This window comes from Hibiscus syriacus, unplaced genomic scaffold (genome assembly GCF_006381635.1).
Source record: "Hibiscus syriacus cultivar Baekdansim isolate YM2019G1 unplaced genomic scaffold, ASM638163v2 tig00110819_pilon, whole genome shotgun sequence".
Taxonomy (NCBI): Eukaryota; Viridiplantae; Streptophyta; class Magnoliopsida; order Malvales; family Malvaceae; genus Hibiscus; species Hibiscus syriacus.
Genome location: NW_024062875.1, coordinates 245,791 through 268,711, shown reverse-complemented (window position 1 = coordinate 268,711; position 22,921 = coordinate 245,791). Strand labels below are relative to the sequence as shown.

The window sequence follows — 22,921 nt, the reverse complement described above, 5'->3', positions numbered from 1 at the left end:
AATAGTTGAGATTGATTTTTTTTTCTCCCAGTGAATATCTTATCATTGCCTACTATTTGTTTCAGTAATCTATTTTCTCGCATCCAACGATCATAAATCTGTGTAAAATTAAAATAATTTTACATTATGTAACATGATTCTATCTCTGATTTTAATTTTTTTATATACTTTTAATTGATATAATAATAAATTTAATAATAAAATTTTATATATTATATTAATTTGATTTTAATTTAAAAAGTCAAATATAAATATAAATAATTTATTTTTTGATAAAAATATATAGGGTAAACTACACCATTCATCACATAATTTTACTTTCTCTCTCTTATTTCACTAATTATATTTTTAATTTTTTGAATTTACTCACTAAACTTTATAGATTGATTTTTTATTCAACGATAAAATTAATTATTTTATTATTTTTTCACATGAATGGCATATCTTTATTAATAGGATTAGTATTTTTAATCTTATAACTGAGAGGACCTAAAACGAGTTTTACCATTTTCGTGATGTTTTTATAAAAAGTTAAAACAAACAAACAATTTCCGCACGAAGCAAGGCAGCTTTTTGTAGCTTAGTTAATTTTATTCAAATCGACACTTCACCGTCGATTCTCTCAGTGCCCACCAAAGTTCACAACCCGATTTTAATCCAATAATCATGGCTTCAGGTATCTACTTTTCTTTTATCTCTGATCTTCTTATCTTATAAATTATCTACAGTTACCTATATATATATATATATTTTTTTTCGCTATTAGTGCTTGGTAAAATCGATTCGTTTTTGGAATTGGGCAGATGCAGATATGGAGGATTATGGATTTGAATATTCTGATGAGGAGCCTGAGGAACAAGACGTCGATATTGAAAATCAATACTACAATTCCAAAGGTTTTTTTTAATACATATTTTTTGAGTGTGAAGTGCTGTTTAGAGTTTATCCCTCTCAAATTGGGAAATTATACAGTTATAATTGTTGCGTAGTGGCTGAATAATAATCTAAACTTGTTAGGTTCATTATAGTTTATCCACAACCTTTTTCGAAATGTCCTCTCGATAAATTTAATAATTAATATATCATATGGTAGATGGTTATTGAATTTCATTTTCTCCACCATGGAAAGCAGTGGAGTTGTGCTCAAGGGTTCAATTCGGTCTGGATAAATGCTTAAAAACCTTGTTTGTTGGTTGACGATCATAACGATTTCCTACTTCTTGTTACTGATTATTTGTTTTCTTGTCATAACAGGTTTGGTGGAAACAGACCCTGAAGGAGCTCTTACTGGTTTTGCTGAAGTGGTTAGTATGGAACCCGAGAAGGCTGAATGGTGAGTTCTCCGGAAATGATATTTATATCTTTTACTTTCTGGTATATTATGGTTGCTATCTAGCCTTCTTATAATTGCTACCAACTAATGCTTTTTATTCTTGCTTTCTTGTGCCAAGTGTTTTAATGATTTAGCTCATTATAGGCACATTATTAGAAGATATGTTGTTTGTTGCCTCTTTTGCATGGGATCCTCTCTTTAATTCAAGCAAATAACCTTTATATAAATAGAGTTTTTGGCTTCTTGCAACCACTACGGCTTGGGGTATTTGTTTTATCTATCCATTAAAAACAATTATCTCATTCACCAAAAATATGTATTGTGTCTGAGCCTTATTCCTCAATATTAATTAGTTTTCTATGACAGGGGATTCAAAGCTCTAAAGCAAACTGTAAAGCTCTATTACTGGTTAGGAAAGTATAAAGAAATGATGGAAGCTTACAGGGAGATGCTAACGTACATCAAATCAGCTGTGACGCGAAATTACAGCGAGAAATGTATAAATAATATTATGGATTTTGTTTCTGGGTCTGTTAGTCAAAATTTTGGGCTCCTGCAGGAATTCTATCAAACCACTCTAAAGGCCCTTGAGGAGGCAAAGAATGAGGTTAGGAAATTATCAGATGTACAATACAATGTCGACTTCAGCATTTGCATGAGGATGTGATATATTTACTCTCTGTCTTGCAGAGACTTTGGTTTAAGACAAATCTTAAGCTTTGCAAGATCTGGTTCGATATGGGTGAGTATGGGCGGATGAGCAAGTTATCTTTTCCAAACCTGAGAATTTCAATTTTATTTATGCAGGATACAGAACGCAAGAAAATAATCAGCATTAATGTTGCACTATCAGATTTTGAAGGAACTTCATAAATCCTGTCAAAAGGAAGACGGAACAGATGATCAAAAGAAGGGAAGTCAGCTTCTGGAGGTATATGCAATTGAAATTCAAATGTATACTGAGACAAAGAACAACAAAAAGCTCAAGGTATTTCAACATCCTTTTTATTGTCATCATTTTTCTCTCATATAAGTGATATACACAGTAGAATATGTACCCAATTTGTTTGCCAAATATCATGTTTGTTTCCTTTGGAATTCGTGTGAAGCAATGTTATACTAGGATATGAAACCTCTAGACCCTTGGGCATTAAAGTCTACACCTGTGTCTTACTTTTTCTATCTTTTTTTTTTTTGATAAGAACTTTTTCTATCTTTTGAATTCTGGCAACTTTCAAACTTGGAACTACTAGAGTATATTCACTTGTAGTCTGAAATATTTATTTGAATCCTGGTCAAGATATTGTTCACATTAGCATGAATCACTCAGTTAATACTGAAATCAGAAGTTTCACTACCTTTCTTCCTGATGGATATTTATAACTTTGTTTTTTTTTATTATATGATAGCTGAAATACCAACATTGGTTCTTTCTGATAATTGTTTTACAAAAGCTATATGGTATATGTCTGGGTCTTGTCTTACATTGTGGTTTAGCTGTATCTGAGATATTGGTTTAAATGCAGCAACTATACCAGAAAGCTCTTGCTGTTAAGTCTGCAATACCACATCCAAGGATCATGGGAATAATTCGTGAATGTGGTGGCAAGATGCATATGGCTGAGCGCCAATGGGCTGAGGCAGCGACAGACTTCTTTGAAGCTTTCAAGAACTATGATGAAGCTGGAAATCAGAGACGTATACAATGCCTAAAGTATGATTGTTTCTGTCTTTTTTCCTTATGTAGTTTTTCACATTTTCAATTTGATGCATGCTTCTCTTTTCTCTTTCATTTGGATTATAATTTTCAACATGAGAGGTGAATTTCATTATCCGTGATTCCTTGCCAGCCTTCTGATTTAACCACATTACAGCATGAAGGTGACTGCCCATAACAAATGTATAAAATGGACAGCATTGATCTGAACATGTTTGAGGGGTTACTGAGTTCAAATGTTCTCTTATCTAAAATGGCATAAGTAATTGCCATAGAAGGGCCATAAAGGGTTGAGGACAGATTGTGAGGAATGGTCAATATGGAGGAATATGAACAAAATCCCAGTCAGTTAGATCTCAGAGAGCAAAAAAGAAAGAGAAAGTAAGGATAGACTTGGTAAGAGAACTGGAGAAGACTATCCTCGAGGAGTACAATAGAAGGGAAGGGTTGTAACAGGAAGAGAGATATTTCAAATATATTATTATCTTACCCAATAAATAAGTCCCTGTATGCCTTGTATAGATACCTCTTGGTCCTGTCTTTTACCAATTAGGTAAAGTTTCAAATTTATCTTTTCATCTTGTGGTTCCACTTCCAGATACCTTGTTCTGGCTAACATGCTGATGGAATCTGAAGTTAATCCTTTTGATGGTCAGGAGGCAAAGCCGTAAGTTTATATATATATATCATTACCTACTAAATGTAGTCCTTATCTCTTTCTACGTCTCTGTCTCTCTCCCCTCACTGCAATTACTACAGGTACAAAAATGATCCTGAGATTTTGGCGATGACAAACCTTATAGCAGCCTATCAACGAAATGAGATAATAGAGTTTGAAAAAATTCTCAAGGTTTGTACAATGCTTTCAGATGTTCTGATATATATTGTTGTTTACATCTCTTTGCTGTTCTTTTTGTATCATCATCATCATCATCATAATCTCACTTTCATAGAGTAACAGAAGGACAATCATGGATGATCCGTTCATCCGAAATTACATCGAAGATCTTTTGAAGAATGTCAGAACTCAGGTGCTACTAAAGCTTATAAAACCATATACAAGAATACGTATCCCTTTCATATCAAAGGTGAAAGATAGTCTTTTTCCTTATGTTATTTTTTTCAGCTAGCATTTCTTGAACTCTGTTTTTTATAATAAACTCCACATGTGTTTGTTTATTTCTCACAAATATATATCGGTTAAACTTCTCCATGAACTTTAAACATTCAGGAACTCAATGTGCCAGAAAAAGATGTAGAGCAGTTGTTGGTTTCCTTGATCTTGGATAATCGTATCGATGGGCATATTGATCAAGTGAACCGGATTTTGGAGCGTGGTAACAGGTCAGCCAACTTATCCATACACTACCATGGCGTTGAGTTAAAAGTTGAACCAATGTCACACTTCTACTTGCATTTCCTTGCTCGTGCAGGTCGAAGGGTATGAAGAAGTACACTGCTATTGAAAAATGGAACACGCAACTCAGGTCCCTTTCTCAAACCATCACCAACCGGGTTTGTTGAGAATGAAAGATGCCAAGGTACTCTCCTTCCTTTTCTTTTTCTTCTTGAGACTACAAAAATATGCTTTGCTTTCTTATGTTGGGTAATTTTAGATATGTAGAACCTTGAATTATTATATGTTTTTGTTTTTGGTTAGCCAAGGTTGCACATATATTGATATATTTGCCTGTTTGCAAGAATTTTGATTCAGAGTTTGAGGCTGTTATATGAAGTGGAAAATGATAGGAACATGGTATGAATATTTGATCGAATTAAAATTTATATAAATATACAAGAAAACAAAATGAATATTTGAAAGAAAGGGAATTAGTTAAAAGAACAGGATTATAATTTGTTTTGAACTTGTTTAATATATTTGAAATCCAAATGTTCTATTATTTGCTTTTTAATTGATTTTACCTTTGATTCAAACAGCAATATATGTTTGAAATATTATTAAATGTTCAACTTTATTAAATTATTTAAAAAATAATAATTCGATATGTAATGGATATTGGATTTAGATATACGGAACTTTTAAATCATATACAATATTATATATTATCCAAATTTAATAAAGATTTTTATCGAAAGGAACCAAATTATTCATGTTTGTAATTGATAAGGTTCTAATGAGTATTTATATTAATTTGTTAATCATAATTTCTAGATATTCGAATTGCAAAATTTTAACTCTATTCAATTTTTTAAGAAAGTAGAATTAATTTTAAAAACTGAATAATTTGATTCAATTAATTTAAATTTTAAGAGATAAGTTGAACAAAATCTGATTCATCTATTTAACAGTGTGATAATTGGCGTTTTCGACAACTACACAATCAACATTTGCTACATCTAATCTCGATTCCGAACATTTGAACATGGCAACGCGATTATCAATTTGTTCATCCATATATGCGTTATATATCTTGACTACTAGTTTTGTATAAATACTATATTTATTTATTAATCGATTAATTCAGATAGGATATTATAGAGGTCCAATATATGATGATTTTCTCAATCCAAATTGTTTTTTTATGCAAATATCAAAATTCGATCTCTTGATTTTGTTTAAAAAAAAATTTAGTATCTCATTTCATTAGGCCAAATCGGTTATCTTTAGCTACTTTTTTTTTCCTATAACAGTTGGCAACAGATTTGACAGGAACCTCTTTCTCACATGTAGAACCCTTTTACTTATTTACGATCGAATAGGAAAAACTTGAAAGCAGAAGCAAGATTGGTAACTTCACGTGGAAGATTAGGATTACACTGAGGTTACGTTTCGTTGGAGAAATACTCTAATACTAGGGTAATTATATTTTCTAAAAAAAATATTTTCACGATTAGTTTACAAGTATTCTCTGAGTGGTAATGATGTATTATTAACGATATCAACTATTTGTCAGATGAGAATATTATTTTTATTTATTTTATTTTATTCTTAATGATTATTGAACTCACAAATTAGGAGAGAAAATGTGTCAATTGAGAGTTTTTAACTATATACTCTATAAATTATTGACATTTTCATTTATTTCATTATTTTATTGATAATAAATAATTGTTAGTATTCTGGATCATATTATCAGTACTTATTTCACAAATAAACAAAATTCTTCTAAAATTTTTTTACTACTATTTAAGTATTAATCAATAATTTTCAGTTTTGATCAGCAAATTTTTTATTGATTTTTATCAAATTATTTAAATATTAATAATTTTATTAATTAACCGAATAATTTTGATTTGAGTATATATACATACATAATTTACTTGTGTAAATTTATTTTAAAATATTTTTTAATATTTTAATTATATTAACAATATATTAAATATATAATTAATTTAGATAGTGTAAAAAAAATAATTTAATAACTTTTTATGAAAATATTTTTTATTTGTTATTTAAAATTAAATTTATTTTAAAAAAAATATAACACGAGAGTAATTGATTAAAATGCACTTTCAATTAATCTTACATTTGCTTAACCAAATAGTGCACTTCTACATAGGGGTGAATAAAACTCGAATGGATTAGAAAACCAATTTTTTCAACTCGAATTGACTTCAAGTTGTAATTTCATAAACTCGACTTGAAAAAACTCGACTCGAATTAACTTCAAGTTGTAATTTCATAAACTCGACTAAAAAAATTTCAAGTTCAAATCGAGTTGTAAAATACAACTCGAGTAACTCAAAATTTTAACTAATTAGTATATTGATTTTCAAGTTTGAGTCGAAGCTTGAGTCAAGTCCCTCAACTTTATATTATATATGTAAATCATATATGAAAAAAATACATACATACGTGTATATATATATATATATATATATATATATATATATATATATATATAATATATTATAGATAAAAATCAAGATGAAATCATATCATAATATTGTAAATATTTATATTAAATTTAAATAGAAACTCGAAAATTTGACTTGACTCGAAAAAATTTCAAGTCAATTCCGAGTTATAAAACATGACTCGTCAACTCGAATAACTCGAAATTTTTTGACTCGACTCAATCGAACGCTCACTCTACTCTTACATGTTTTTGTTAAATAAATAAATCAAATAAAGAAACACAACATTTTTAATATTGTATCCAACACTGTTACATTCTGCTAATCATATTTTCATAAGATAATCTTATAATTTAATTTATTCATAAATCAAACGTTTCTAAAGATACGTTTGATTTGTATTATTTAAGATTGTGAAGAATGTAAGATTTCAATATATAATTATCGTGTTCGATTTATAAATATTATCTTGACACGATAATCTCACGCTCTACAATGTCAAGATTTCAAAATAGAGTGGTGAAATTTTGGATTATTTGATCCTTCATTGTTTAGTTTTAATCAATTTTATCCCTTTAATCCAAGAGGGAAAATATGTAATGAAAAGTGCTGCATATACATCATCAATACTAAAAAGTAAACACAATCACTGCAAAAACTGGGAAATAAAATAAAAACCAAGCAACCGAACAACGGAACCCCTTCTTTTCTTAAAAATATATATGTTCATTGATCGGAAAATATACGATGGATAAGCAAAAGACAGAGATATGAGTACCATGCCTCATCCGAAACTAGTGCATTCGTGCGAAACAGCCAAAAAAACTTCATTAACAAACTCAAACGGCACCGGGAAGAGACCAGGTGTATCATAGAGTATTATGATCTTCTCGAGTATTTTCCCACATTCTTATGTCTTAACACATCCAGATTTAAAAGAAGGATTATGAAGTTTCGAGAATCCAGTACATAGTGATTTCTTGTTGCTTGAAGTACCGTCGATCTTCTTCGTCCACTAGCACAAGATTCTAATATTTCACGCTGAATTTGTTATTGATGTTACGATATGTTGGTGTCAGTCCATATGGACTTAAGAACAGTGACCGGAATCGATTCTCCTGTAAAGGCATTCATAATAGCTAAAGTAAGATACGCCTCACGACCTTAGGTGATAGACATATACAACTCAATAAAAATACCCTCTAATCAAACATGTATAACAATCAACTTCTCGATTTCGTAAAGAAATTACAATTGAAACCTCGTCTAAAATGACAGTATTGCAACTGATGTAGCAATCATGACCAAGGCAACAACCGTATCATGTAGCATACAATACTTGGCTAGTGTCGCTGTTCTATGTTAGTCGGATTTGAGTGTGTTAGGTACAAGTATGCGTCTGACGAAAGGTATATTCAACTTTTTATAAGTCCTTTCATTCATTCGGAAGGTCCTTAGAGAGTCATATTCTCATACCCATGTTCAGATATGAATCGTAAATGGAAACTTCAAGAAAAAATAAATATGAACATCAACGCAAATACCAACACTAGGAGGTATTCTATAAAAGCGTGATTGTAAAAGTGTTACTGGCTAACGAATATCTAAGATATCTGCCTAGAATTCTAAATCTGTGATTAAAAACATGAAGTTAGAAAACATGGCGTGGTACAGAGAAGTTTGCTAAGGTACCTCTGACAGGAGCACCATCCATCAACTCGAATTTAGCAAGGGTCTCTTTCTCGACATATGTGTTTGGTCCCGATTCAGTTGACTATCGGCGCCTGATCTCAAGCTCCATCTTTTTTAGCTTAATTCTAGCAAGAAGAAAATATATCTTGCCAATAATGACATCCTTCTTGAATCCGATAATATAATCCTCCCAACTTAGGGTAAAATAATTGGCATGGGATTATATACGAACTCCAATAAAAAAATACAAAAGAGAAAATAACCTCAGTGACCAAAAATCCCAGATAATATACGATTTTGACCAACTTTTTTTGGATTTGCGAAAATGACCAACAAAATCGCAATGCGATCTCTAATTCGCATTGAGATCTCCACAATCGCAAATTCGCGTTGCGATTTTCCATTTGGCGTTGCGATAGTTGAAAATCGCGTTACGATAGTCTACAGTTGTCGTTGCGATAGTCTACAGTTGTTGTTGTGATAGTTTACAAATTCGTTGCGATAGTCTACAGTTGTCGTTGCGATTTTCCAAATTCGTTGCGAAAATTCGTTGTGATAGTTAAAAAAAAAAAGATTTTGTTTCTCTAAAAAGATAGTATCCGCGCGGGTGTGTCGAAGACACGTATTACCACGACCCCGACCCGAGACGAGACGGCGGCGGCGCGCGAGAGTCCCCCTTGTTCTCTTCCACTCAACAAGGAAGTGGGAAATTCAAGCCTTAAATACCATTCCCAATAGTGTTTCCAATACTATGTGGGATTGAGCATTACCAACACCATAAAATCTTAGTTCCCGACCACAAAAACCTTGATATTCAATATTGATTAAATACAAGAAAGATATATACCACCACAGATTTGAGATCTCTTTCCATTATCACTTAAAGGCATGAGTCTATCTAGTTCACTGCTACTTCCCTAACTTGACTTTCAAAAACAGTGGAGAATGAACATAGACAACTATTGTTAACTCAATCAATAACAAACGACACCGCAAATCAAGCCCTTGAACCAATCATTTTAGCGATTAATTTCCAATAAGTTACTCTTGATACTCATGGATAACCATCATAAGACGCATTAAAACCACCGATCAAGTAAGATTATCTAATACTTTCACATGTTCCGCTACCATAATATTAACTGAATAGAAATGTTTCGAGGAGAAAACATCTGCCTCTACTTATTTACTATATTCTATTAGCATTTTCCTATGCAGAGATTTAGAAAAATACACATATATCAAAGAAATGCATGTTCATTACATAGTCAAGGAAGCACTAAAACAGATGCTTATGTATGCAGTTTAACAGTCCCTTCATATTTCGGTCTCTTTGATTAGTAAGTGGTGGTCGGGAACTAAGATTCTATGGTGTTGGTAATGCTCAATCCCACATAGTATTGAAAACACTATTAGGAATGGTATTTAAGGCTTGAATTTCCCACTTCCTTGTTGAGTGGAAGAGAACAAGGGGGACTCTCGTGCGCCGCCGCCGCCGCCGTCTCGTCTCGTCTCGGGTCGTGGTCGTGGTCATGGTAATACGTGCCTTCGATATGTCCGCGTGGATACTATCTTTTTAGAGAAAATTCTTAAGAAACAAAATCTTTTTTTTTTAACTATCACAACGAATTTGGAAAATCGCAACGACAACTGTAGACTATCGCAACGAATTTGTAAACTATCGCAACGAATTTGGAAAATCGCAACGACAACTGTAGACTATCGCAACGCGAAATGGAAAATCGCAACGCGATTTTCAACTATCGCAACGCGATTTTCAACTATCGCAACGCGAAATGCAACGCGAATTTGCGATAGTGGAGATCGCAATGCGAATTAGAGATCGCATTGCGATTTTGTTGGTCATTTTCGCAAATCCAAAAAAAGTTGGTCAAAATCGTATATTATCTGGGATTTTTGGTCACTGAGGTTATTTTCTCTACATGTTGAGCTACATACTTTCTTTTACTGTATTCAAATTCAATGTGTAGACAATCCTCAATACCAACTTCCATCTATATGAACAATCAATAGAAATAAAAAAAGTCAATTTGAAATCCCAAAACATCAAAATTGGTATAGAATGGCTACATGTCATATCAACCATCACATCACCAAGGAAACAATAGAAGTATAACCTTTAAGGCCATTCCAATAACTATCATAGCATGGAAAATTTTGGGATATCAGGCACTAGTATTAGACATTTTATAGCACCATGGAATTTGCAAAGGGTCTAAATGATAATCTCTTTATATTATGTTAGGATGATGATTTTAAGAAGGGTAAACTACACGTTTAGTACCTAAATTATCGGTTTTGGCCCGTTTTAGTAAGTAAACTTTCAATTTTTTTAAAACCGCCTAACGTTTAGTTTTTGTTTCATTTTTGTACCCATGTTAAAACTTAACGTTATGTTTTGAAAAAAATTGAAAGTTTAGGTACTAAAACAGACCAAAACTGAGAGTTTAGGTACTAAACGCGTTAAGTTTTAACGGCGGGTACTAAAATGAAACAAAAACTAAACGTTAGGTATGATTATGAAAAAAAATGCAAGTTTAGGTCCTAAATGTGTAGTTTACCCATTTAAAAATTTGGATTTGTATTTCATTTGCTATATATTGCAAGAATGAAATGCATACATTTATGAATAAATTAGTTGGGTTTCAATATAACATATATTTGAAAAGTATAGAAAGCAAGAATCTGTGAAATTCATAAGTTCCTTGGGAATTTCAAATTCACTACTAAATAGGCATCCAACAAATCTATGGATTTGAGAAAAAAAATCAAGAATATTGCGTCTTTATGTGTGTTATCACTCAATTTACACTATTTTCTGAAATCCAAAATCCAAATATTGAAATCCAAGTTTCCAAAAGCTAACTTAAGAAGAATTGTGATAAGAGAGTCATCCAAATTTATACATATTACATATCTTGATATAATAAAAACAGAGTTTAGACGAAGCAAATACATTGGAGCAGAAAGACAAGTTAAGTCCACTTTTGATACACAAGTATTTGTGAGTTTCACAATGAAAGATTTTTCAATTTCAATATCACAACTAACCTAAACCAAATGCATCATCAGGCATAAAGAAAATTTCCTTACCTTAATACTGTTATGTTTGATGGAGTGGAGTATAATTGGACGGATGCAGAAATATTCAAAGAAAGGAAAAAAGTATGAATAACAAATTTCAATCTGCTACTGCTATGCTATGATCTTAATCCAGGTAATTTATCTGAACGAGCAAAAACAAATACAAGATGGGGAAAATATAAAACCAATACAAAGAAACTCCTTACACCTTAATGGGGATGCATTAAGAAGATGAAATGACCAAGAAAACAACAATTGAGATCAGAGTATCCTTAGTGAACACCATATGGGTAAAACAATGTTAAATACTAAACGGCTAGTCCTTTCCAAAAGTTCCTCGGGCCCAAGATTGAACACAAAAATTTAATTTAGTGAAATAGCTTTATCACTTGAAGTTTTTGTAGAAATCAGAGTAATCCTCTGTAATTTCTTATTCTTTTCAATATGACAGATTACATATTTATATACAAAATATCTCTCTAAGTAGGAAACTCTAAGAAAAAATAATAATCCTAGGATATGATCCCTTAAAATAAGGGATTTAGAAATCTATTTACAAAATCATATCTCTATAGGAATGGTAACAAATCATATCTCTATAGGAATGGTAACAAATCATCTCTATATTCCTACACTCCCCCTCAAGCTGGAGAATAGAGTGTATAATCCCAACTTGAATAGATTTATTGAAAACAGGCTTTGGCAAAGCCTTAGTAAGAATGTCTGCAACTTGTTCTTCTGAAGGAATGTATGAAAGTGTGGCTGTCTTTTTGTTAACTTGATCAGCAATAAAATGCCTATCAATCTCAACATGCTTTGTCCGATCAAGTTGAACTGGGTTCTTGGCAATTTGAATAGAAGATTGATTATCACACAAAACTTCAAAGTGATCCTCTTGATTAGTGACAAGTTCTTTCAGTAGTTTAAGTAGCCAAATTCCTTCGTATATTCCCAATGCTAGTGCTCTAAATTCAACTTCAGCACTACTTAAAAAGACAGATTGTTTCTTACTTCTCCAAGTTGTAAGGTTTCCCCAAACAAAGGTGCAGCCCTAGTGGATCTCCGTTCAGTAAGGTCTTCGGCCCAACTAGAATCGTAAAGATCTTAACAGTTTGTCTTGTGTCTTCTTAACATTAAACCGTGTCCTGGAGTTTTCTTCAAGTACTTGAGAATTCTATTTGCTGCTGCCTATGCTCTTCATAGGATTAGTCATGTGTTGGCTTATCACATTTACAGGAAATGCTATCTGGCCTTGTCAAGGATAAATAAATTAGTTTCCCAACTAATCTTTGAAATTTCTCTTTGTCTACCAAGGACCCATCTTCTTTGTTAAATTTCAAGCTTGCCTCCATTGGTGTATCAATCGGCTTACAACCAAGAAAACCAGTTTCTTTGAGTAAATCAAGTACATATTTTCTTTGGTTGATCACAAGTCCTTCTTTTGACCTTGCCACCTCCATTCCTAGGAAATACCTTAACTTTCCCAAGTCCTTGGTTTCAAATTCCTTATTTAACAACTTCTTTAAATTGCAAATCTCTTCTTCATCATCTCCTAAGAATTATGTCGTCCACATACACAATAAGGATAACTTTCTTATTTGTAGAAGTTACCTTGATGAAAAGAGTGTGATCGGCGAGGGATTGCTTGTAGCCGTTTTTTAGGATGACTTTAGTAAACCTCTCGAACCAAGCTCTGGGTGTTTTTTTAGCCCGTATAGAGACTTGTTGAGCTTACACACCTTGTTACTTCCTTCAACAGACTTTAAGCCAGGTGACAACTTCATATAGACTTCTTCTTCTAGCTTGCCATTAAGAAAAGCGTTTTTTACATCAAGTTGGTGTAATTTCCAATCACAATTTACAGCCAAACTTAGGAGTACTCGAACAGTATTCAACTTCGCCACATGTGCAAAAGTTTCTGTGAAATCTATCCCATATGTTTGTGTAAAGCCTCTGGCCACTAGTCTCGCTTTGTATCGTTGGATGCTACCATTTGAGTTATACTTTACAGTAAAGATCCATTTATAGCCAACAACCTTTTTTCCTTGAGGAAGGTTCGTAACAGTCCAAGTAGCATTTTTCTCCAGTGCACAAATTTCCTCTTCAACAGTCCTTCTCCATTTTGAATCCTTTAGAGCTTCAGCTATTCTTGTGGGAACCTGTTCTTTATCCAAGTTTGCTGTAAATGCTTGAAAAGACGGCATCAATGAATTATAACTAGCAAATTTTTCAATAGGATGCTTGGTGCACTGTCTAACCCCTTTTCTAATAGCAATAGGGAAGTCATCTAGAGTAGGGGAAGTGGACTTACTGATTTCTTTTTCTATTTCGGCAGCTGGACCCAAATCCAATTCTCGGCAAGCATCAGATTGCAAAACAACCTCAGGAATATGTTTTCTTTTCCTTGTATAAAAACGAAGCTGTTTGATTGGTGTTGTTTGTGGAATATTTTTGAATGAGAGGTGTATTTTCCGGAAGGATATTTAAAGTGGGTATGGGTGAAGTAGATAGGTACTACCGGTGGATCAATGGGAGTAGTTACAGGTGACAAATCTGTAGTAAGGACAAAATTGGTGGCAATTCTGAAGGTTAGAATGAAGAGTAGGAGATACCTGATGTGGCTGAAAATCCTTCCTGTCTCCCCCTGAATTTCAGCCTGAGTGAAATAGGATCCTGCTCATAAAATGTTATATCCATAGTGGTAAAAAATCGTTTTGAAGGAGGATGATAGCATTTATAACCCTTCTTAAGTGAAGAATACCCAACCAGTACACACTTTAATGATTTTGGATCTAACTTGGACTTATTAGGAGCAATGTTTTGGATAAAAACAGTACAACCAAATATTTTAAGTGGAAGAATGGAGGAAATAGGTTTAAAATGGGGAAAGTATTGCAAAAATATAGATTGAGGTGTTTGAAATTGTAAAACCTTACTAGGCATTCAATTGATTAAATATGTTGGCAGTTAATAGGCCCCCCCACAAATATTTTGGAACATTAGTGGTAAATAGAAAGAACGAGTAACTTCAAGGAGGTGTATATTTTTTCTTTCGGCAATACCGTTTGTTGTTGGGGTGTCAACACAAGAACTAATCTGAACTATGCCCTTTTCCTGAAAAAAAACGCACCCAAGACTTAGCAAAAATTCACTGCCATTATCAGATTTAAAGAGCTGAATTTTAGACCCAAATTGAGAGAGAACCATGTTATAAAATTGGGTAAAAACACCTGCAGTTTCAGATTTATCTTTTAGCAAATAAGTCCAAGTTATCCTACTGTGATCATCAATGAAAGTGATAAACCACTTACAATTGTCAGCATTCTTCACCCGAGAAGGACCCCAAATATCACTGTGGATCAAAGCAAAAGGGTGAGAAGGCTTATATATAGAAGGAGAATAGTTGATTTAGTATGTTTGGCAAGAGAGCAAACTTTGCAAGAAAAAGAATTTGGCCTTTTATGAATGAATAGAGCAGGAAAAATTTTTGCAAGATAGTGAAAACTAGGATGACCTAGAATCGAGGATCCAATTAGGGGACGATTGGGAGGAGAAAAAAACTGTAGCATGAGGTTTACCTTCTGGTTCTTTCATGACCAGATTACCTTCTGATTGAGCAGCAGAACCAGAAAAATTTTCTGGATTTGAAGTGATCTCCGGAGTAGGACAAGAAGTTGTGGACGTCATCTAGGTTGGAAAGAAACCGTAACCTAAGCTGATACCATGTAGAAATCAGAATAATTCTCTGTAATTTCTTATTCTTTTCAATATGACAGATTACATATTTATATACAAAATATCTCTCTAAAGTAGGAAACTCTAAGAAAGGAAAAATAATAATCCTAGGATATGATCCCTTAAAATAAGGGATTGTAGAAATCTATTTACAAAATCATATCTCTATAGGAATGGTAACAAATCATCTCTATGATTCCTACACTCCCCCTCAAGCTGGAGAATATACATTATATTCTATTCAAGTCGGCACAAGAATCAAATATCGGTGTTTCTTTTGACAAAGATTATCAAAGAGAATTCTGTGCAAGCAACTTAAAATCCTTGATAGGTTTAGTTTCTTTAGATAAATGATAACACGTCAAAAAATAGTCTTATAGGACTCAGGATATGTAGTAAGTGGTCAAGAGTAAATATCTTTAAGGACAACAATTTCACAATTGATTACTTATTCTCTCTCAAAACCAAGGATGATGTGAATCATACTTTTTCGTATCTGCTCTTAGTTGATCAGTAAAGACACATGAAGATGGCTTCCAACAAGAAGAGGTTACTTAATAACCAATGTTTCACCTCATAACAATCCTTCAAGTGACATCAACATGATCGTAAGGTGGTTCCATCCTGACCAGGAAGTCATGGGTACAGAAACAACCTCTTCTTAAAACAATTATGCTGTGTATCTATAAAAACCCCTAGACCTAGCAATCTCAAACTGGAAGTTGGCCCGCCCTTAAGATCATCTAGAAAATAAAAACTTCCTTCTCACTTTCAACAACTTGTCCGAAGAGGAACACTTAATCTAGAAAGAGCGCTTAAGATGGAGTGTTTCTTATCACAACCCTTTTCCGTAGAAGAAGTATTTATTGGTTCCCCGGGGAATATGTTCGCCTGGCAGAAACAATTAGAGGATTTAAAGTGATTCTTTCCGGATAGTTAGACGGTCTTCCTGAACAGGCCTTTTGGTAGGTAATATCGATGAAGCTACTGCAAAGGCTGCGAACTTAGAAATGGAGAGCAAATTGAAGAAATTACTTTAATCTGTGTACTTACCCCTAATCAAATTGTTTGGGATTCAAAAGTGAAAGAAATCATTTTATCTACTAATAGCGGATAAATTGGCATTTTAACAAATCGCGTGCCTATTGCCACAGCTGTAGATATAGGTATTTTGAGAAAACGCATTAAGACCTCGACGAACAATATTTAACCATGACTCCAATGGGTGGTTTTGCTAGAATAGGCAACAATGAAATCATATTACAATATTGTGAATCTTAGCAGGTTAAATAAAAAAGCCTCGCATACGCCATTTATAATAACAGGCACAGAACAGTGCGATGCCCAAAAGAGAATTGTTAGCTTATGATAAAGTATTGAATGTAAATTAATGCATTTGATATAATTAAAAAAATGAATGAGAGAGTCAAAAATTTAGAGAGAGAATGAGCGAATGAATGAACGAATGGTCAGTTTGCTGTGGGGGAGAAATGGACGATTTTCGTTGATAATCTTAGCAAGAGGGTTACAAGAGGTGAATTAAGGGAAATATTTTAGCATTACGATCAAGTTGTGAGGATTTTCATTCCAAATTTTACTCAGAACCGAAATACAAGAACTACACTTTCGCGTTGTTCAGTTTGCAAGTGAGGAAGGGGAGGAGGGCTATTCAGTGTGTTAACAGAACTTGGATCGATGGGAAAAGAGTTTCAGTCGGGTTAGAAAAGTATCAGAACAACAGGAATAGAGAAGTTACTGAAGGCAGGTCTACGAGGGATGAGCCAATCCCAATAAGGGTGGAGAAAACAAATGGTGAGAAGCACGCTGGATCTTTGAGAAACCTGAGGGATAGTAGATCATACAAGGAGGTGGTGGAAACAACCAATAGAGAGGATTGCAGAAATATCAATAAAGAGGATGGTCAAAGGATAAGGAAGGCTGCTAATGGGATAAGGAATGTCTGGGAGATGCATATCTCCTCGGAGGATTCGACTTGGGTGAAAAGGTCTTTAACAGGGGTAATCAAGCATTCCTTCGAGCAAGAATTTGTTCAAAAAGCTTTGGCAAGTGAAGGAATTCAGGTGAAAATAGCGAGATGGGGCTACGCATGGAATGCCTGTGTTGTAACCTTTAAATTGATTGAAGACTACTCTGATACATGGGCAAGAAAACAGGAGGAGATCTGTTTTTTGGTTTGATTGGCTGGAGCCATTGCTAAACGAGGAGGGAGTTCCATTGGCGTTCTGTCTCGTGGAATTAATGGGATTACCGTTATTATGCTGGAATGTAGAGTTCTTGGAGAAACTTGTTCAGAAATGGGGAAAGTTCATTGGCATCTTAGATTCTTCAAAGAACAGGTCAGATTTATCGTCGGCAAGAGTTTTGATCAGGGTCGCCAGTCCGTTTGATGTCCCTGAAATGCTCACAATAGGGTCTTACGGTAGATCATACAAGGTCAAAGCCATACTGGGATCGGTATTTTTAAAACCGGAGGAGTTTTCCGGGGGGATTGATGGTGAAAATTCAAATTACGGGTACAGTGAAAATCATTTTCCCGAGGAAGAGTGTGGCCGCCGTCTGACTTTGGAACAAGTTGAAAATTTTAAGTCTTCTGAAGACTCTATGCTGAAGAAAGACAACTGGCATGATCAGGAACAGAGGAGTAGGTTGCAAAAGGGGATGGGGAGTAGCTTTTACCAAAAAAGTCAAATATGGATATTTTTGATGTTGGGTTGTCAGAGATGCGGGAAAAAGGAAAATATCCTGCTGGGGAGCATGCGGGACTTGGTCTCAGGGAAGAATTGGGCCTAGACTCTCAAGCCCAAGATTGTAACAGTTTGATTTCTGAATCAAGCATGAAGATTCTGTGTCCTCCAGGGCCTGCGTATAATCTGAAATGGATTGTCGAAGGGTCCAAAGGCAGATTTATTCCCCAATTAAACAGGGAATGGATCAAGTCCAATGAAGAATCGATAAAGGACGTAGTGGTCTTGGACAACGAGGTTACGAACGCAAAAGGAGTGGAGGAGGAAAAGGATGATGTTTCAATTAAAACTGTTAGAACTCAACCAATGGAATTACGTAAGGGGACGTTTTCTAATGGTCAGAGGAGCTGGAGTCCGTTGGTTCATTTGTCCAGAAGTTTGGCTTTGACGAGTGTTCCGGTGGGAAGATGGAATAGAGGAACTTGTAATAGAGTATATAGAAGATCAAAAGATAGAAATTCTGGTATGATCCGATAGAAGAAGAGTTGTTGCGACCAGCTGAGGTACTGGACCAAAATAAAAGCTTCTAATTCTTTATTGACCACCCAACCGCTCCCAATTTTAGAGGAAGATGAATAATTAGCGACAATGAGGAAGGAGGTCCCTCTAAAAGTAGTAGGAGACTTGGACCAGCATTCAGGGAATAGAGTAGTGCCTCGATCAGATTGTCAGTCTCGAGCAGTTATAGGGAAAGAGAGTAGGCGACAGAGAAGGATTTTTTGACTAAGGAAGCTTTGGAGGTGGCTTTTACACACAGTTTCTTCTCCCTCCTTTCGATGTTTTTGGAAGAAGTGGCTACGTGGGAGGTTAGTACGTTGCTGGGGATCTCATTTAAAAGGCAAGAAGGTGTTTTTAGATAAAATTATTGATCTTGAGGAAGGATTGGGGGTTAGTAGGAATTGTTGAAATAAGGGGTTTTGCTATTGTGCTTTTTTGATTTGAGGTTCTTGGGATATTTTATATTGCGTAACTTAATATTATTTCGTGGAACATAAGGGGGTTGAGGAAGAAGGAAAAAAAAAGAGTTGTAGCTAAGTTGGTCAGGAAGAATAAGCCGAGCATTCTACTTATTCAAGAAACAAAGCTAGAAACTGTTCTATGGCTCTAAGGAGATAGAGGGTTGTCTTCTCGAGGGATGTATTTTTTTCACCAGCTGTTGGGTCTGCAGGGGTTTGCTGGTAATGTGGAATGATAATGAATTTAAAGTGTCCAGTAGTTACTTAAGTAGCAGGATCATTGCAATATTTGGGAAGTTTAAGAATATTGTTGAAGAGTGTGTGATTATGAATATTTATGGTCCCTCCACTGAATCTGAAAATGATGAATTCTACAGGTAATTACTGGAGTTTGTTTCAGCCCAATCGAATCTACTTTGTATTGGGGGGACTTTAATACGTATCTTGATCCGGCTGAGAAGATAGGAAGGTCTCAAAATTGGCATTCTGTTGATATATTTAGGAATTTTCTATAGCAAACAAATTTAATTGATCTTCCGTTGGTGGGAGGAACTTTTACTTGGTGTAACTACAGGGAAGAATCAACCTGGGTTAGGCTTGACAGGTTCTTAATTTCTGGTAATTTTTTGACCTGCTTTCCGAACGTAGTTCAAAGGCTACTGCCTAGGTCCATATCAGATCATAATCCGGTGTCATTGGAGGATTCGTATGTAGTCTGGGGTCCTAAACCATTCAGATTTTACAATTATTTATTAGAGGAAGAAGGCTTCGAGGAATTGGTTAAATCTTCAATGGTTGACTTGATGGAAAGGAATAATAGAAGGGGTATCTTCAGTATTTTACAGGGAACTAAAAAATCAATCAGAAACTGGTCAAGCAGGAAATTTAATGGGATTTCAGACTCTATCGAAACTTTAGAAGGGCGAATTAATGAGTTAGAATTGAAGGCACAAGGTAGTAATCTTTCTCCGCAGGAGTGGGAACAGGTGAAGCAGTTTAGATCAAATCTCTGGAGGTTGTACAGGATTGAAGAAAGTGTTTGGTTTCAAAGAGCAAGAACGAGATGGATCAAATGAGGGGACAGAAATACTAGATTTTTCCACTTGTGTGCTCTAAACAGAAACAGGAGAAATGCAATTACTAGTCTGAAGATTAATGGGGAGGCAGATAGTTTAGCAAAGCAGGGGATCGGTTGATTGTATGTTTTAGTTATAGTTTATTTTTCTATGGCTGTAGGTTCTTGAAGTAGCTGAAGTTGTTAAGTCTAATGTAAAATCATCTGCTGTATTGTTAAGTCTTATGTAATTCCGGTTTGGTAATAAAATGAGGCACTCTTTTCCTCCCTCCACTACTTGATCCTTTCTGTTAGGAAAGGGTCAACTATGAGGGAGGTTTTTAACGAGGCTTCCTATTCCTATCAAAAAAAAAAAAAACTGTGTAATGTAACATCATTCTCATGTAATCCAAGTCAAATCATAAATAAATATTCAGAAGCTAAAAAGGTGATGGTAAAAGAAGATGATATCAAAATAATGTAACATAAATCCAGGTTACATTTTCAAGTAGAATAGCATAGTGATTTCATCTAGTGCTTATACAGAATACATTACCACAAAATCTTGGTAATCCACAATGTTGCTGACATAGTTTCTACTGACTGTCACTTTCAGTATATACCCACACATTTGCAATAATGTTTAGATAGATCAGTTTCATGTTTATATCCTATTATAAAGGATCCTTGAATACTACACTTCAAACATTCAGTAATGATAATATTTCAACTAAAACTCGATCACAAACAACAAATTGAATTTAAAAAAGAAAACTAGACACTAGTGAAAGAACGAGTAAAAAGTTTAAATAGCCAAACTTATGCTTATGTCCTTCACAATTTAGCATGGCAGGGATACCACTAAGCACTGTAACTTTGAAAAAGGGAAATTGCTCACAAAAAGTAACTTCTAGAGGCATGAAAACTTATCACAAGAGTCGACTAATAAATTAAATGAATAGCCTACCTAAGTCTAACATTCACTCTGTTATAAGACTCATATGGCATCTCCACCGTTGAAAATTCAAATGAATATGCTTTTCTTTCGTATAATTCACCAGGAACATCAAGTTCGCGTACTGCCAAAAAAATGTGAGAAAAAATGAATAGTATAACTTTTAAGGATCCATAAAACTTTTAATTAAACTAAAGACATCTTAAGCCTTTTCTTTAAGGTCAAATACACTCACCAAGAGAGGTGAAATCATAGAAGTTGCCTCTGTCAAAATACAATTCTGCAAAGAAGAGAAAAAATGTCATGGTCCAAGTATAGTGGCATCATCTGTATGGAGATGACCTTTCCAAAATTACACACATTGTTCACAAAATTGGAAATAAAAAAATATCACTGACAATTTAAGTAGACAACAGAATCAACTATAACAAAGAGAAAAACAACAGAACAGTAACTAGAACTAAAGATTGACTTGAGCTAACTTTTATACATCTATATATTTTCTTCTTAGGCTAAACTGTACTATATAACATATAAAGATTAAAAGAAGTAATGGAAACCATATGCATATCCCAGCTAACAGTCAAATGGAAGATCTAAAACGAATGTATGAAGCAAATGAAGCACACCTATCTGACCAAGGAGCTCAATTTTAACACCATTTTGTTCAACCTTCTTCCCATGTATTGGTTCTATAACCACCTGAAACATCAGCAATAATAAATAAAATATGGATACAGTTTTGACTACAAATAATAACAAAACGTTTTGGATATGATAAGCAGATAAACTCAATCATAAGATCCTAAATGGAAACACGAAAAACACTACCTCTCCTACAATATTTTCTTGGCTCTGAAAGAGAGCAGCCGTAACTGTTTTCCCATTTTCCTTCTTTAACCTACAAAATAACATTGATCTAAGTGTATGAAGGAAAATCATGTGAATAAAACGGGGGGAATAAACCAGACTAGATCACAACATTACTTGTAACATATTTGTGTACAAAATTGTAAAATCATGCATTTTGCCTTGTATCTAAAAGCAAACTTTTGCTTTTCACCTAAATTTCATAAGCAATATACACCTGCTTGCGGCTTCTTCCACCAGCAAATGAAATGAAAATATTACACGGCTGTTTGAAAGCTCCAACTAGGTAATTCTGCAAGAAAACAAATAGATAAACAAGCTTTTCACTTAACCATTATGTTGGGAAAGTAAAAAAAAGAAGAAGAAGCTATTTCCTGAGAAATTGATAGTTTAATACCATGATGCTTTAGTGAGTCCTGAATCAAGATTTTTGCTCAGCATGAAGAACCTAGAAACAGAAACATAAATCATTGAAAATTTGAAATCAATTAACATAATTTTTTTTTGCAAAATTAGAAAGAAAAAAGGGACTAAAATAAAACTTCTAATCAAATTCAAAATTCCACCATTTTCTTACTTTCCCTGGGGAAGCCTTAGCACTGGAATCAGATCATAAAAACAAGGAAAGGGAATGTGGGGTAATACCTTAATTAGGGATCTAAGAGAAGGAGAAACGTTTGACTGCTGAATCGAGAGCAGATCAGCGGTAACAAAACTTGTAAATAAATGTAATTACTGTTCCTTTGCTTTTGCTAGCTACCAGTCAGCCTTCTTTCGGGTCTTCGACGATTTTCACAGTTTGAAAATTTTCACGTTTTAAATTGGGTATACTACATGTCTACATCATATAGTGATATATGGTTTATATTATTAAACTTTCCATTATTTCCATTATAATTTTTTATTTAATTATATATTAG

At 34.0% G+C, this 22,921-nt stretch overlaps 1 protein-coding gene and 1 long non-coding RNA gene across 2 annotated transcripts; one reads left to right on the top strand and one right to left on the bottom strand.

Annotated features, from left to right (window-relative positions):
* The first annotated feature begins 609 nt into the window (after window positions 1-609).
* On the top strand, window positions 610-4,640 carry LOC120142055 (COP9 signalosome complex subunit 2-like). The gene is made up of 12 exons (XM_039156813.1): window positions 610-676; window positions 804-896; window positions 1,255-1,333; window positions 1,700-1,940; window positions 2,024-2,098; window positions 2,187-2,321; window positions 2,860-3,047; window positions 3,649-3,717; window positions 3,810-3,900; window positions 4,004-4,138; window positions 4,282-4,394; window positions 4,484-4,640. The coding sequence occupies exons 1-12, from the start codon at window positions 667-669 to the stop codon at window positions 4,572-4,574; spliced, it is 1,320 nt and encodes a 439-aa protein (XP_039012744.1). The 5' UTR covers window positions 610-666; the 3' UTR covers window positions 4,575-4,640.
* Window positions 4,641-21,147: 16,507 nt separating this feature from the next.
* On the bottom strand, window positions 21,148-22,661 carry LOC120142042. The gene is made up of 7 exons (XR_005517816.1): window positions 22,647-22,661; window positions 22,399-22,449; window positions 22,219-22,293; window positions 21,963-22,032; window positions 21,761-21,833; window positions 21,367-21,411; window positions 21,148-21,255 (listed from the first exon to the last, which is right to left on the bottom strand). It is a non-coding gene; the product is annotated as an uncharacterized LOC120142042 (long non-coding RNA).
* Window positions 22,662-22,921: the final 260 nt, after the last annotated feature.

What these genes read in the sequence shown, in the direction of transcription:
- LOC120142055 (XM_039156813.1), top strand. An exon ending in AGTTTGAAAAAATTCTCAAG is followed by an intron (nt 3,901 to 4,003) that starts GTTTGTACAATG and finishes TCACTTTCATAG; the next exon opens with AGTAACAGAAGGACAATCAT. An exon ending in GTATCCCTTTCATATCAAAG is followed by an intron (nt 4,139 to 4,281) that starts GTGAAAGATAGT and finishes TTAAACATTCAG; the next exon opens with GAACTCAATGTGCCAGAAAA.